Here is a 15,329-nt window from a genome sequence, read left to right on the forward strand (position 1 = left end):
GGGAGGTGTGTAATTGTGAGGGTAGGGTGTAGGCTAAAGTTGTGAGCTAAGCAGGTTTGAGCCACTTATTAACAAAACAAACAGTCCAACATATTACATTAATTATAATAAAAGTTTTTGCCCTCAAACTCAACCTTAAAGTATTTTTTTAAAGATTTTATTTATTTACATTGGGGAGGGTATGTGCTATGGTGAGCGCTGTGAACTGTGCAAGACTGTTGAATCACAGATCTGTACCTCCGAAACAAATAATACATTATATGTTAAAAAAAAAAAAAAGAAGTACATAGCAGGAGGGGAAGAATGAAGGGGGGGAAATCGGAGGGGGGGATAAACCATGAGACGATGGACTCTGAGAAACAAACTGAGGGTTCTAGAGGGGAGGGGGGTGGGAGGATGGGTTAGCCTGGTGATGGGTATTAAAGAGGGCACATTCTGCATGGAGCACTGGGTGTTATGCACAAACAATGAATCATGAAACACTCCATCAAAAACTAATGATGTAATGCGGTGATTAACATAACATAATAAAATAAAATAAAAAGATTTTATTTATTTATTTATTTATTTAAGAGAGAGAGAGCACAAGCGGGGGTGGGGGGGAACGAGACAGAGAAGCAGACTCCCCGCTGAGCAGAGAGACGGAAACAGGGCTGGATCCCAGGACCCCAGGATCATGACCTGAGCAGAAGGCAGACACTTAACCAATTGAGCCACCCAGGCGCCCCAAGAAAGTGAGTACTTTTTTTAAAAAAGGTGCTCTAGCTCTATATGACAACTTCCTCTACTTATGCAAATATATGTCACAGTTATAGCTCCAGAAGAGTAATCCCATTATATCCCATTTAGAATAGTTAAAGAGAAGGCAATTTGTTAGAAAATGTACATGTAACACTTACATTAGCTCCATTAAAACATGTGTTTGGGGGCTGAGAATGAAATTAAAACTGCTTTCAAGTGTTCATCAGTGTTTTATCTCTAAAAACAGATCTCTAAGATCTGAAAGGTGGGCAGAGGTACACGCAATGACCAGGTGGGGCTCAAACAGTCACATCACTCAAACCAGGATTGAGAAATTCCTGAAGAGAAAAACTGCCTTATAAAAACTACCCACAGTTAATTTTTAAAAACAGGTGATTTAAAAATTACCTTAAATTTTAAATATTTAAAGAAGCATCACATTTGCTAATTAAAAATTTTGCCAATGTAATAAACTTGTATTTTGAATATCCAAGACCAAACATTTTTACTAGTTTTGATTCAGCTTGTATGTTAAATAGTTCTGTATTAAAAAAATTATGATGCATTTATACCATGATTTACAGCTATCTCAAAATACTGTACTTTACTTCATAAATCACACCATCTTCCCGGTTATACAGCTAATAAAACAGATTTACAAAATTACATTAAACCTACTGTTTATTATTCCTTCAAGCTTGCCTGTTAAATTAAAATAAATATAATTAATCTGCACCCAGATATTCCTCTGTATAGGTTGGAAGTCACAATGTTATAAACCATGAAGAAAAATTGCTCTCTCCTTCCAGGACAAAAATTCCCTCACTGACCACACCTTCTGCTATGGGCGGAAAGGTAACCCCCCCACAAAATTCACATTGAAGCCCTAACCCTCCATGTCATGCTATTTGGAAATGGGGGGCTCTTGGGAGGTGATTAGGTCATGAGAGTGGGGCCCTCATGGTGGGGTCAGTGGCCTTCTGCAAGGAGATGCCATGTGAGGACGCAGCGCAGCACGAAGAGGGCCATCTGCAAGCCGGGAAGAGAACGCTCATCAGGACCTGGAACAGCCAGTACCTTCATCCTGGACTTCCAGCCAGGACTGTGAGAAATGAACATGTGTTGTTTCAGCCCCCCAGTCTAGGGCACTTAGTCACACCAGCCCAGCGGACTAACACACCTCGTCCTATCCTTTCATTCCTACTGAGTCTGCTCTCTGCCCCCCTGGACACATCCATCCCTGCTCACCTGCCTTCTCAGCCACCCGAACTGACTTCCGCCTCCCCACTGAGTTTGAAAACCTTCGCCAGCTACTGCAGTGATGGCTTAGCTACCACCACAGAATCCCTTGCTTATCCCTGCACGAGGCAAACACAAGCATCCAACTCCTTCCACAGGCCTTTCCGATTGTTTGGACTAAAACGCATAGCTGTGCCAATTCCTTTATTTCTCCCTAGACGACTCCCTGTACCAGACATCCATACATATCATCATCTCCCTGACACAAAGCTTGACCTTTATTTTCCTGAGAGGCCCCTTCACTTTTCCTCTTCGACATCTCTCTGAACCTTTACCCGATTTCCATGCTCTCCCTCGTCCTCCCTCGCCTCCACCAGCTCTGCCTGCAAGGTCAGGGGATCCACACGCCCCTCCCACTCTCAGGTCTTCAAACTCTCTTTCTCCCCTTCTCACAGACCTCTGAGATGCTCAGGCTGCCCCCCATCCCGAAACAACGGCGACACAACCTCCCGCAAGCCTGGTAAACTCGTCACACATTCTAGGTTTCCCCCTTTCACCGTCAAACTGGCAGTCCGGTGCTTACTGCGGTGTCCTTCACTCCGATTCAGCCTTCATCACCACACTGTGACATCAGTCCCCCAGCATGGCGCTGAAACTGCTTTGGGAAACACAAGCTAAAGTTTCCTGGACAGTTAAGCATCATGAGCTCTGCCTTCATCTGCCTGGACTCGGCAATTCGTGTCTTACTAGTCCGTCCCTTGCTTTTGGGATACTTTCTCCTACGTAACACAGCAGAGGTCAGTTAGCCAACAACCAACTTGCCTAAAGCAAACAAAGCATTCAACAGGCCAACCATCACCCTAAGACAAGTCAAATGAAAAACAGCCAACTACAACTTCATAGAAACCTTTAAAAGCTGTTAAAACTAACCCGTCTGAGATTAACCCTGCAAACTTTTTTAACACAATGAAACCCTGCCAACCATGCTGTGGGGAGTTGACTTGATGTCCAAAAATTTCAGGGTATGATCAAACTAGGTTCAGCCAACTGATAATTCTGTGACAATCTGGCAGATTAACACTTAGCGCTGCAAAGTACTAGTTTGCTATCTATCTAAAAGGCCCTTCCACGTTTCTTTTGCTGACTTAGAGACTCTACTCACCTGTTAAAATGCTGGATTTCCTCTCTTCTATCCTCATTCTACATTCTTTTCCTTCAAAGTCTTCTCTACCCCCATGTCTTCAACTGTAACATCTCTGTGGGTGACTTCTATATCTATACTTCTAGCTTCTAAACAAAAAAACAAAACAAACAAAAAGATGAAGTAACTATCAGATAATTGACACCTTCCCTTCTTGCATCTCGTCCCTCCTGGGGACCCCATCTCTAATGAAGCCCCTCCACCCAGCTGTCCAAGCTCAACATCCCAGCCATCCTGCGGTCCGCTCTCCCCCTCCGTGCTCGCTCGGGTCCTACAAGCTGCTGAGTGCTGCGTCCTTGCGGCCGCTCCCCTCCCCACCGTGGCTGCCTCCGATCGATCGGGACCCGGGAGACAGCCCCTGCCCCTCTTCACATCCGGGAAGGTCGCTGTGGCCCCCTCGGCACACACCCTGCCTGGGCCGCTCATCCCCGCCAGTCTTCGGGCGAGCCTCTGCACAGGAAACGCCGCGCTCCTCGCCGCGTGCTCACCGGGCGCCCGCGGAAGCACCCCCCCCGCCTCCGGCAGAGCAACGCCAAGGGGCAGAGCAAACGCGGGCGTCCGCAAGAACGTCAACGAGGCGCTACCTGCGTCCAGCCCGGGGCTGCCCCGCCGCAGGGCTTCCGGGTCTAGGGCACGTTCGCCCCACTGGAGCCACAGGGGACCCCCAACCGACGCGGTCCCAGAGGCGGCCCGCGGCCTCCTGCCCGCGCCGGGCTTTCCGACTCCAGGTCAGTTTCTCTTCACAGCACATTGCCGGGGACCGGGAAACAAACCCGCCGCCTGGGGCTGGGGGGCCCCCGGGCCGCGCGCCGACCCTCGGGGAGGCCGGCCGCCAGGGCATTCCCGCCCGGCCTCGGACACCAGGAACCGGGGAGCCCGGCTGGGCGGGTGTCCCGAGCCGGTCGGCGACCCACGCGCCGGCTCCTCGCCCCGCTCCCGGCGGGGCCACCTGGGCGGCCTTCGCGCCCCAGCAGCCAGCCGCCCCGCTCCCGGGCCGCGGAGGCGGCTGCGACGCACTTCCGGTGACGTCGCGCTCCCGCCGGAAGTGCAGCCGAGCTGTCCTGCCAGGCGCGCCCGTCGCCGAAGGGGGCCGAGGGAGGACGCCGAGGCGGCTTCGTCCGACCGAAGTGGGCACGGCGCCTCGAATCCAGCGCCTCAGCTAGAGGATGGGCCAGGGAACCAAACGCGCCCGCACGGCTCGTTGAAGGTGCAGCCCCCGCGGCCCTTGCACCTGCCACGCCTCCTCCCGGCCCTCCTGGCCGCTGTCCGCTCACCCTGGCTGCAGAGAGCGCGCCGAGAACCCGCTTTGGGGAGCGCGGGGATGGCACTCCGAGGGCCGCGAACTGCGGGTGAAACGCGGGCGGTGATCGCGGGCTGTGAAGCCGTCGGGGTTACTTTCAAGGAGGGCTCCCTGCTCCTCCCCAAGCCCCTCTCCTCCCCGCCAAGGTTACTTTCAAGGAGGGCTCCCTGCTCCTCCCCGCAGGGATCCAGGGCGATCGCCAACTTACTTAAGATTCTCTTTGCAAGTGCCGCACCCAGTGAAACGACGCATTGTAGGGCAGGAGCACAGCGCGTGTTAAGCAACGGACAACAGTCTGTCTCGGATTTGTATTTAAAAGCACGGCACTTACTCAGCTCCGCACGGCCTCGAAACAAGGTGAAAAACGCTCGAGGTCCGCAAGCACACCCTGGGCTCCGCTTGAAAACCGCAGAGACCCCCGCCCTCTCCAACCCGCTGGGCCGCCCTTCGGCCTCTGCTCTGACGTGCGTCACACGACGTCACCGTCTCCGGCTGACTTCCCCCCACCCCCGCCTGAAAGCGCCAACTGCTTGAGCATCAGCCGTGCTTGTGCACCTGGCTGTGCTGGGCCGGGGTAAGAGGCTAGCACACTCCTGGCCTCAGGGTGCTCGTGGCAGTGTCAGAGACCACCAAGAGCAGAGTGTTAGAACAACCGTGAGGAGGCGAAAAGGAAAAGGGCGAAAAGCGCCAGGCTTCCTAACCGACTAAAGGCGGTCAGTCCCTGGCCGATGAGAATGAAGGGGGGCCCCGTTTTCCAGCTTGGGAAGCGGTGTGTATGGCGCAGCCACCTACTGAGAACGAAAATGGGACGTTCAAATTTGGAGGAGTTAAATTTTGCAGAGTTTACTAAGTTCGAAAAACAGATGATGAAAATAAATTATTAATTTCCTTTTTAGATCCATATGGTGACAGGAAGGGAAGAAAACCAGGGGGAAAAGGCCTGTCCGCTGTCCAGTTCTAACCGTCCATATCTCTTAGCACTTGTAAAAACAGAAACACTGGGTTGTCTACCGAAGCCTTATGACGGAGAGGGACAGCTTGGACCATTTAATACTAATCTGAGTTATCACCACACTTTGTCAGAGGGACAGTACTATGGACTGTCCAGAATTCATATGCTGAGGTCTTAATCTCCAGTGTTTCAGTACTTAGAGGGGAGGCCTTTGGGAGGTCATGAGGTCATGCGGACAGAGGCCTCATGACAGGGTCAGTGCCCCAGAAGAGACAGGGGAGACTATCTTTCTCTCTGCCCGGTGAGGAGAATGGAGGAAGGTAGCTTTCACTCGGAACCCAATCAGCCTGCACCTCCAACAGCGAAACATAAAGGTCTATTGTTTCGACTGCCCAGACTATGGTATTTGTTACAGCAGCCAAAACTGACTAAGACAGAGAGGAATGAGCATTATCACTTAAAATTTATGATAAACAGAATAAACAAAACTGAATTTCTCATAATGTGCTGCTAAGGCATTCAGGCTTTGAGAATTTTGATGAGCAAAAGTGCTAAATCCTACTTGGGCTTAATTTATTCCATTTGGCACAAAGCGTTTGAATAGCCCTAAGCTGATATCATATTTAAAACAGAAAAAAGGAATCAATCAGTCATTCTGAGAGGAGCAATGACTAGAAGTCCAAGGACAAGGAATTTTGTTCTGGCAATTTCATTTATTTGCCACATAAGCCTAGAAAAATCACTAACGGTAATTTTAGTGATTTTTCTTATCCCTTCCCCCAACTATCCATTTATTTGTACATTCAACAGCTATTTTTGAGCACCAATAATATGCTAGGTACTAGAAATCTAGAGATGATAAAAACACTGTCCTTGCCTCTTACTCAAGCTGAGGAGACAAGCAAATAAACAATAACACACAAGGATAAACGACATTAGCTTTGCCGAACCCACCTACTCCCTGGGGCTGTTGTAAAATTTTGAAAAACTAACTGGAAAATGTATTCAAAACATAAAGCTCCACACAAAGTAAGGTGCCAATTATTTAAGGCATATATATGTTCACCAAAAACAGATTTCTTCATGCAGGCTGTTTGAGTTGTCATTACTGATCTTAATAAGGTATCTAGAAGTACAACGCGGTACAATAAAAAGTAAGTGAACTGCAGCAAAAGCATTCATTTAAAGTTAATGCAAGGTTAAAAAAACAAAACCAATGGAAAAATAAAAACTATATGGTGAGAGCTTCGTAAGTACACAGAAGCCTATGTTTTAAATCATTATACTTCACAATTCTCTATGTCAGTTTAATAAGTTAAAGATCTGTATTTCAAATTAAGTACATTTTTCTAAGGTGAGTTTGTCCTTATCAAATGATTTAATTGTCAAGTCTTAATAAATCTACTTATGTTTAAAAATGAAATTCAACAACAACAACAAAAAAATGAAATTCAACAAAAGGTTGTTGAGAAAGCATACTGAATATAAAACTTGAACTCAAGAACAAAAATCACCATATATATCAAAGGAAACAACATGGATTCATGAATCATGGGAACAGACACCAAAAAAACTCCAAATTTTATTCTTTGGGGATTTTTATTAGCTATATAGTCAAGTATAGATGATCCTCTCTGAACTTTCATTTCTTGCACTTCCTTTATTTTGTTGATCTTTTCAGATTGTTATACATTGAAAAATTAAAACAGTCGAAAAAAGGAATACATTGAGAAGTCCCATTCCCACCAGAACCCCTCCCCCCAACCAAAACACAACTGTGTTTTCCTAGGTATCTTGCCACTGTTCCTTCATGTAGCAAATAATGAACTATGGTGAATACAAGCAAAGCATAGCAAACGTATCCACCACCAAGTACCAACCTTCACAGCTGCTTCATTTATGCAAAACTTTTCTGAGCCAACTGCTTGTGGTGACAATCGTCAACATTTTTTGTGTGCCTACTGTGTACCAGGTACTATTCGAATGACTTTCCATCTATCAAATCATTTAATCTTCAAAATAACCCTATGATACATCCGCTATTATGTCTACATTTTACAGAAGAGGAAAAGAAGACTAAGAGGTTAACTTGCTAGAGTTTACACAGCAAATAAGTAACTGAGCCATGTTTCAAATGAGCCTTCAGATTCCATACTAATTCCCACTCTCCTACTACTTCTCAACCTTACTACTTCCAACAGTTTATAGGTAAAAAGTCAAATACTGTGGTAGGCCCAAAAATGACCTCCCAAAAGATAGCCATGTCCAATCCCTGGAACCTGTGAATATTACTTTATGTGGCAAAACATGAAATTAAAGATTTTGAGAGAAAGAGCTTAGCCTGGATTATTCCGGTGGACCCCAAATGTTATCACCGTCACCGTATTGCACACAGCACTACATCTGCTCAAGTAATTTGGTTCACAGGAAAATGGAAAGAAAAAGACAAGAGTACATATTGTTTTAAAGTATATATGGGAAGAAACCAATTAGAACAATTCAACATAGCAAACACTCGGCTCTCAAATTTTAGTTCAATAGTTAAATCACTTGTCCTTAGCAGCAGTTTAAGGAAAACAAAATGAGGAATTTCCTTAGGCTCTCAGGTCTTATATAGGGAAGTTATTTTTGCTATAAACTTTTAGCATTTATTCCCTAAGAAGATGAAGAAATTTTCCATTTAATTCACTGTTTCATTTTATTAACACTAGCAGAACTGATGGAAAATTTAATCATTGCATGTTTCATCAAGTAAAAATTGGAAGAAACGTAGCAGTTAGTAAATTCCAGGCCCACCCATATTGATTGAGGGCCAAATGTGAGGAAAACTCCAGGCTAGTACCTTAGAAGGGAAAAGACTGTATATCAGGGCGAGCAGGAAGGGACCTTATTTTCATAGAGCACCTGAGAGCAGAGTTAGAAAAGATTCAAACACATGCAGACTGCTACTTAAAGCTTTTACAAACAGCATTAACAAATCTACTGAAATTCTTGTATTTCTTAGAAATAACAACTAACAAGATTTGGTCAATCTTATAGTAGACAGCATAGAATGCTACATTTAATGTAGCCGTAAAAGGCTTCCTCCACAAAAAACCTTTCTGGTCCCAGTTTGTCAGATTATCATGTATGACCTTGGATGAGTTGACTTTAAATCCATCAACAAGTGTTTCAGGTAATTTGGAGGTTTCCCCAAAGTTAACATATGAATGATTTATTTCTTTTCCTCTTTACTGATACATATGACAGAAGAACTAAGGCATAAGTACTTTGCAAAAGTGCTGCTTTGTTTTTAAGACAAGACATAATTTTCACATGTCTTCCAGGAAGGAGGGACGATTAATTCTGCCTCTTTTTTTTTTTTTAAAGATTTTATTTATTTATTTGACAGAGAGAGAGAGAGCGTGAGAGAGGGAACACAAGCAGGGGGAGTGGGAGAGGGAGAAGCAGGCTTCCCGCGGAGCAGGGAGCCCGATGCGGGGCTCGATCCCAGGACCCTGGGATCAGGACCTGAGCCAAAGGCAGACACTTAACAACTGAGCCACCCAGGCGCCCCTTAATTCTGCCTCTTTAGAATTCCGGTTCAAATGACAGAGGTTAAATGAAGTGAAACACATCATAAAGGTCTTCGTACACAGAAACACCCAGAAAACATGCTGCCAGGTAACTGTCAGAGCCGTGTAGGTCTCAGAGATCCAGCAACCAAAACGGAGTTTCATTACTGCAAGTACAAGGCTTTCTTTACATTTTGGTTTTGTTGCCACTCCTATAAAACTAAGTGACTCTAGGGCACCTGGGTGGCTCAGTTGGTTAGGCGACTGCCTTCGGCTCAGGTCATGATCCTGGAGTTCCGGGATCGAGTCCCGCATTGGGCTCTCTGCTCGGCAGGGAGTCTGCTTCTCCCTCTGACCCTCCTCCCTCTCATGCTCTCTGTCTCTCATTCTCTCTCTCTCAAATAAATAAATAAAATCTTTAAAAAAAAAAAAAAACTAAGTGACTCTATTCTATTTTAACTAATATTAGCCTTTATATATATTTTTCATATTATCAACCAGAAATGTATCTTCTGTTCTTAAGATAATTTATGAAGTTGGTAAATACTGCTGTAAAAACTAGATGGCTTCATTTGTTTGTTTTTTTAACTATATGTCTATATATTTCAAACTAAGTTATTATAATAGATACTAGGAGAAAAGATCTCCCCCATCCCCTCAACCTTGGCTTAATATTAGAAAAAGGTCTTGGTGGTATTAAACTATTGGGGAGCGAGGGAAATAAAGTTAGCTTTATAATTTTGCTGATTCGCCTGCCATCAAGTCAAACATATTCCAAGATAATATGAAGTAAAACGCCTTCATTCATTTAAGATTTGGATATTTGTGCAGACACTCAATATGACTTAAGGCATTGTGGGGTTTTTTTGTTTTTTTTTTTTTAAGATTTTATTTATTTATTTGACAGAGAGAGACACAGTGAGAGAGGAAACACAAGCAGGGGGAGTGGGAGAGGGAGAAGCAGGCTTCCCGCTGAGCAGGGAGCCCGACGTGGGGCTGGATTCCAGGACCCTGGGATCATGACCTGAGCCAAAGGCAGACTCTTAACAACGGAGCCACCCAGGCACCCCTTAAAGCATTGTTTTTTAAGAAAGTATAGACATTTAACTCAATTACAATAACCATGATGAAATCATAGATTTTTACAGTTATTTCCCCTCAATTAACAAAGTGTTTAAGTCAAAATAAATTAGAAAATGAGACAGAGTTGCTTTGCCCAGATACTTTCTCATTATATCGTATTAGTCGTCTGGATTATAAAAGCAGTAAAGCAAGAAAAGAGGTATTTTTATTGGGAAGAGGAGGAGCAGAGGGTGGAGTGAAAAGGGGGGAAAACTGAAAGACTGCATAATTCATTATAAATTAGCATGGTCAAACAGGGAATTGCACTGCAACCTTCTTGTCTATAAATCTTAATAGCCAGCACAAAGGGGGCTTTTCTTTCCAAGCCCAAGAAATAGCTGAATACATTTTGCCTAACAAGTATTTTCAGCGTGCCTTTGCTATTTTTTCAAGGCAGAACTTGGAATGAGGTTTAAGTTTTATACCTGACATAAAATTGGTGCAATTATACTCAGTGTCAATGTAGAAATTATTTGTTTATTGTTTTTGTTTTGCTTTGCTCTACTATAGTAAACTTGTAAGTACTGGCTGCTCTCTCTCACTCAAAGCCCAGGGTTTCCAATAACAAGAACCACAGCTGTATGGAATGGGTTGCCAGAGATCTGAACCACCACAAGCGTTACTCATCTGGTCCGGCCCTGCTCTGCAATCTTGGCCAAAAGGCAATGTCAAGTTCACCTCACACTTGGGACACACAAATGAAGAGCTTAAACAGCTCTTCAAAAGATACTTTAAAATGTTAAAAGTAGCTGTTGAGTATAAAGTAGCCTGACATCAATGAAGAATATAACCTACCCGAGATTGCTTTCAATGGGTTTTATGCTATTTGCCAGAAGAAAGGAACTTAATCCACAAAGCTGGCCCATTCATTCATCAGTGCTTTTTATTTAAAAGACTATATTATGTGTTCATAACAAAAAGATCTCAAATACCTATTTTAAAATACAAATAGACAAAAATGCTACTATCGCACACACACAAAAAAATTCATTATAGCATAATCGGTCTTAATTGAAATCCTCACATATATATGATAAAGTTCAAAATGCCCTAATTAGGAAAGTTGATGATTCAATATTCTAAAGTGAGAAAAACCAGCACAAATGAGGTATCACAATAAAATAAGAATTTTTATAAAAATCAAACAATGCACATAGTGACTGTTGCATCAGCAAAATCTACAGCTAATATTAAGACATTACACTAGTCACATTCAGTATCTTTAAAGCCTTATTAGTAAATATTTATGTTTTAATAGATTTCCATTATAACTTAAGAAATTTTAAAATGGCAAATGTACTCCTAAACTATTCATCTTACAAGGACACTAATATTATGAGTCATGTAGGTCATTTTGAGTAAGTTTAGGATGCAAAGAGTATCAAGTCAAAATTCCAGACACAATGAAAACCTACCTCAGATTTCTTGTGTTATTCATGGGGAGCTTGGGTGGCTCAGTTGTTAAGTGTCTGCTTTCGGCTCAGGTCATGACCCAGGGTCCTGGGATCGAGCCGCGTCGGGCTCCCTGCTCAGCGGGGATTCTGCTTCTCCCTCTCTCTCTGCCCCTCCCCTCCACTGTGTTCTCTCTCTCTCTCAAATAAATAAATCTTAAAAAAAAAAAAAAAGATTTCTTGTGCTATCGTAGCTCACAAAACAAATTATTCTAAGTGAGCTAAATCACCAGTAATACTTGTAGTGTAAGATAAGATTCTTACCAAATTATTCTAGCCTATAATACATAAGCTTTCTATTAATTGCTTTCTACACTGATTACTTGATATAATTTTTTTTTTCAATTCCTGGTGACAAAGAACCCTATGGTATTGGATTTCAATTGGAGATAACATTGTTAAACTTATCATGTAAATATATATGTTTTTAGCTAATACACTAAAAACCCCTCAAAGAAATAACACCCAAGTTGCACACCTAGTGCTCAAGTCTTGGATACCAGATACCACTATCATTAAATAGGACCAGGGCTCCTTGGAGAAATGGCTGATTCCCAGTCTGAGATAGGAAAGCATAAAGTAAATATGGAAAAATGTGTGTTAGAAGGGCAAGAAATATCTAAGACTAATGGGAGATATGTGAAATGGACTAAGGAAAGGATTTGAAAGGATTCATACTGGCCAAATCTAGGGCAGTTTGAGGATCAGAAATAATGTGTACAACAATGGATTGTAACACATTAAATATAAAAGGAAAGAGGATAAATATGATAATTTGTTATTATACATTGAATGTAAAAGGAATTCATGAGTCCATATTGATATCCTAACAAGTAGTGGAGGCAGGGAGCTCTTCTTTATAGGATAATTCAAAACTTAAATGAGGAAAGAAGAGTACAGTTTTTCAAAAAAACATCATTCTGTAAACCTCAAAGCAATAATTCAAGCAAAGATAATCAATGAATGCTAAAACCACTTGAATAACTGGGTGTTGAGAAATATGATATTCACACCATCTCAAAGTATCATCCCACAGATCATTCATTACAAAGGAGAAAATATACCTTTACACTGGAGACATCTGGCGGACACCAACTGAACCTAATGAGCAAATTTAGCATCACTAAAAATAGAACTGACATTATGTGATACAGTGAAAAACTGTGCTAAGCTGGAGAGCCATATACTGAAAGAGAAGTAGCATATAAAGATGGCAGGAGATAAGGCTGGAGTGGTAAACAAGATCCAGATCATGAAGTTAGGATTATGTCCAATCTATGGGTGAAGAAACTGAAATTCAGAGAAGTTAGACAACTTCCTCAAAATCAATCCAGTATCTTGTGATTGGCAAAGCTGAAATTTGAACCAAGTCCGTCTGATTCTAAAAACCCAGATTCTTTTGACTACAGGAGCCTGGCAACCCCAGCCTGATCCTCTGTTCTCCCAAACTCTGCAAAGACACTTGGCCAAAACTTTGATGCCATCATTCATTGGAGGCCATGAGTCAGACCAACAAACCACTCACACGTCTAATTTAAAAAGACGTTTGCCACTTATAGTTTCTTGAGGAAAAACGCCCAAACCTGTCAATTCACTGGTTATATCTAAAATACCAATATATATTTTGGCAAATCTGTAATTGCATCTGAGAATGGTAAAATTTAGTTTTGTGCAATTTTGGAAACAAACTTTACTATTCATATTGAATTTCTGTTCTTATTTCCACATTTTGGAGAGAGATCGCCCCATAAGACTAGCAATATCAAAGAGATTTTAAAAATATAACTTTTAAGAGTTTCAGGCAAATGAGGGCGCCTGGGTGGCTCTGTCGTTAAGTGTCTGCCTTCGGCTCAGGTCATGATCCAGGGTCCTGGGATCGAGCCCCCCATCGGGCTCCCTGCTCCACGGGAAGCCTGCTTCTCCCTCTCCTACTCCCCCTGCTGGTGTTCCCTCTCTCACACTGTCTCTCTCTCTCTCTCTCTGTCAAATAAATAAATAAAATCTTAAAAAAAAAAGTTACAGGCAAATATATTGGCAACTTATTATCAAAGTATCTTATCAAACAGGAAAAAAATGACAAAATACTTTTTAGCAAAACTGTACTTAAAATTTTCCAAACTTAAAACATTTGTTCAGAAGTTGTTCCATATCATGAAAAAGGAAGTTCTTCCCCTGATGTGCAATCAGGGTACAAATGGTATGACCCTACTGTGTGACCCTGGGCAATATACTCATCCTAAGGTTCAGATCTGTAAAATGGTGGTTATAGAGTAGCGATCTGGGGCGCCTGGGTGGCTCAGTCGGTTAAGCGTTTCTTTGGCTCAGGTCATGATCCCAAGGTCCTGGGATTCCCACTCAGCAGGGAGTCTGCTTTTCCCTCTCTCTCTGTTCCTCCCCCCTGTTCATGCTCTCGGTCTCTCAAATAAAATACAATAAAATAAAGTCTTTTAAAAAAAGAGTAGCAATCTTATAAGGATTATTGTAAAGATTAATAAAGATAATGGATGTAAAATTCTTAATATCCTGTCTAGAACGTGATAATTGTTCAATAAATGGTTTCTTGGGTTCTTCTATTTTCTGTTAAGCTCATACAATAAGTAGAATCACAAATCCATTTCAAGGGAAAAAAGTTCCATTATCTCCATACTTTTTTCAAATAAACTAGGAAAACTCTAAACTACGAATCCTGGACGAGGGGTGAGAAACTTGCTTTTGCTACCACCTAGGAGCGTGGCTATGGACCTTAAAGACAATCCATCATGACTACCTTTGCCTCAGTGCATCCTCTCTCCTGTCTGGAAGAGATCTCCAGACGTCCTTCTGCAATCCTTTCCTCCTGTCTGCTCCCCCACCCACCCACCCAGGTGTGCCTCTCCAAACCCTTCGGGGGGAGACACAAGCCTTCCCCGACAGAACTTCCAGATCAGCCTCAGCTCTACCCCAGCCAGCCTAACATAGTCTAATGTCTTCTTCCCTTGGGTCATTTCAGAACTGCTGTATTACAGGACAGTTAGGGATGGATTTTAAAGGATACGATTATGATGAATTGTATGCCGACCCTCCCCTACTGTGACTGCCAGGGATCCTGACCCATAACAGGTGCTCTGCTGGACGCAAAGGCACGCGAGACCAGGCACACACCCAGGAGCAGCCCGAGCTGCACCACAGCCCTCTCCTTCAGAGGGCAGCCGGACCTCTGTGTGCAGCCCTCGCTCCGTCGACCTCCCTCCCTCCCTCGCGACTGGGCTGAACGGTTCTCTGCTGCACAAACGCACGGCACCCCTGCAGTCCCGCCTTCTCCCTCCCTGTGTACTACCCTCCCTGTGCGGCTGTTGGACGGAGCAGCGTTACAATCAGTTCTGGTTTTGTTCCCATCGGTCCTTCTCTGACCTCTTGCAATCATGAAAAGTCAGAGGAAACCTTTTAAAGTCACTGCCTCCATCATTTAACCCACATGAGTTAGGAAGATACGAGTTGCGTCTCTGTTTCATTGTGGTACTTAGCCCCCGAGTGTTTCAACAGGCTTAGCACAACACCTGGTACACAGTAAGTACTGAAAAGCATTCATGTGAACAAGCCCCCTCCTCACCAAATAATCTTGCCATACCACAGTCAGCCACTAGCTGCCACGGCTCGAAGGCAGGAGCAGGAATGCTTCTCAGGCCGCCAGCTCGGAGCCTCTAAGCCGGCCTCCCTGGCCTCTTCGGCAGCCAGACTCCTAGGGTCGGCATCAGGCATGCGGACTGTCCTGGGAGCAGAGACTTGCACA

The 15,329-nt window shown here is 43.7% G+C and overlaps 1 protein-coding gene across 14 annotated transcripts in view; it reads right to left on the reverse strand.

Moving 5' to 3' along the window:
* PDE10A (phosphodiesterase 10A) overlaps nucleotides 1–15,329 on the reverse strand; it is a 297,734-nt gene that overhangs the window by 224,267 nt on the left and 58,138 nt on the right. Inside the window, exons 1-2 of one of the 14 annotated variants that reach the window (XM_045865871.3) lie at nucleotides 4,813–4,923; nucleotides 3,143–3,270 (exon numbers count right to left, since the gene is read on the reverse strand). The exons of 9 other annotated variants lie outside the window; for them this stretch is intronic. In XM_045865871.3, the coding sequence (XP_045721827.1) occupies nucleotides 3,143–3,179 (37 nt within the window). In that variant the 5' untranslated portion in view covers nucleotides 3,180–3,270; nucleotides 4,813–4,923. 4 more of the 14 variants (XM_064598349.1, XM_064598351.1, XM_064598350.1 and 1 more) reach the window with 4 other exon arrangements.

The sequence above is a fragment of the Mirounga angustirostris genome, unplaced genomic scaffold (assembly GCF_029215605.1).
Source record: "Mirounga angustirostris isolate CCGP_5_RB_7025 unplaced genomic scaffold, mMirAng1.0.hap1 SCAF_8, whole genome shotgun sequence".
NCBI lineage: Eukaryota > Metazoa > Chordata > Mammalia > Carnivora > Phocidae > Mirounga > Mirounga angustirostris.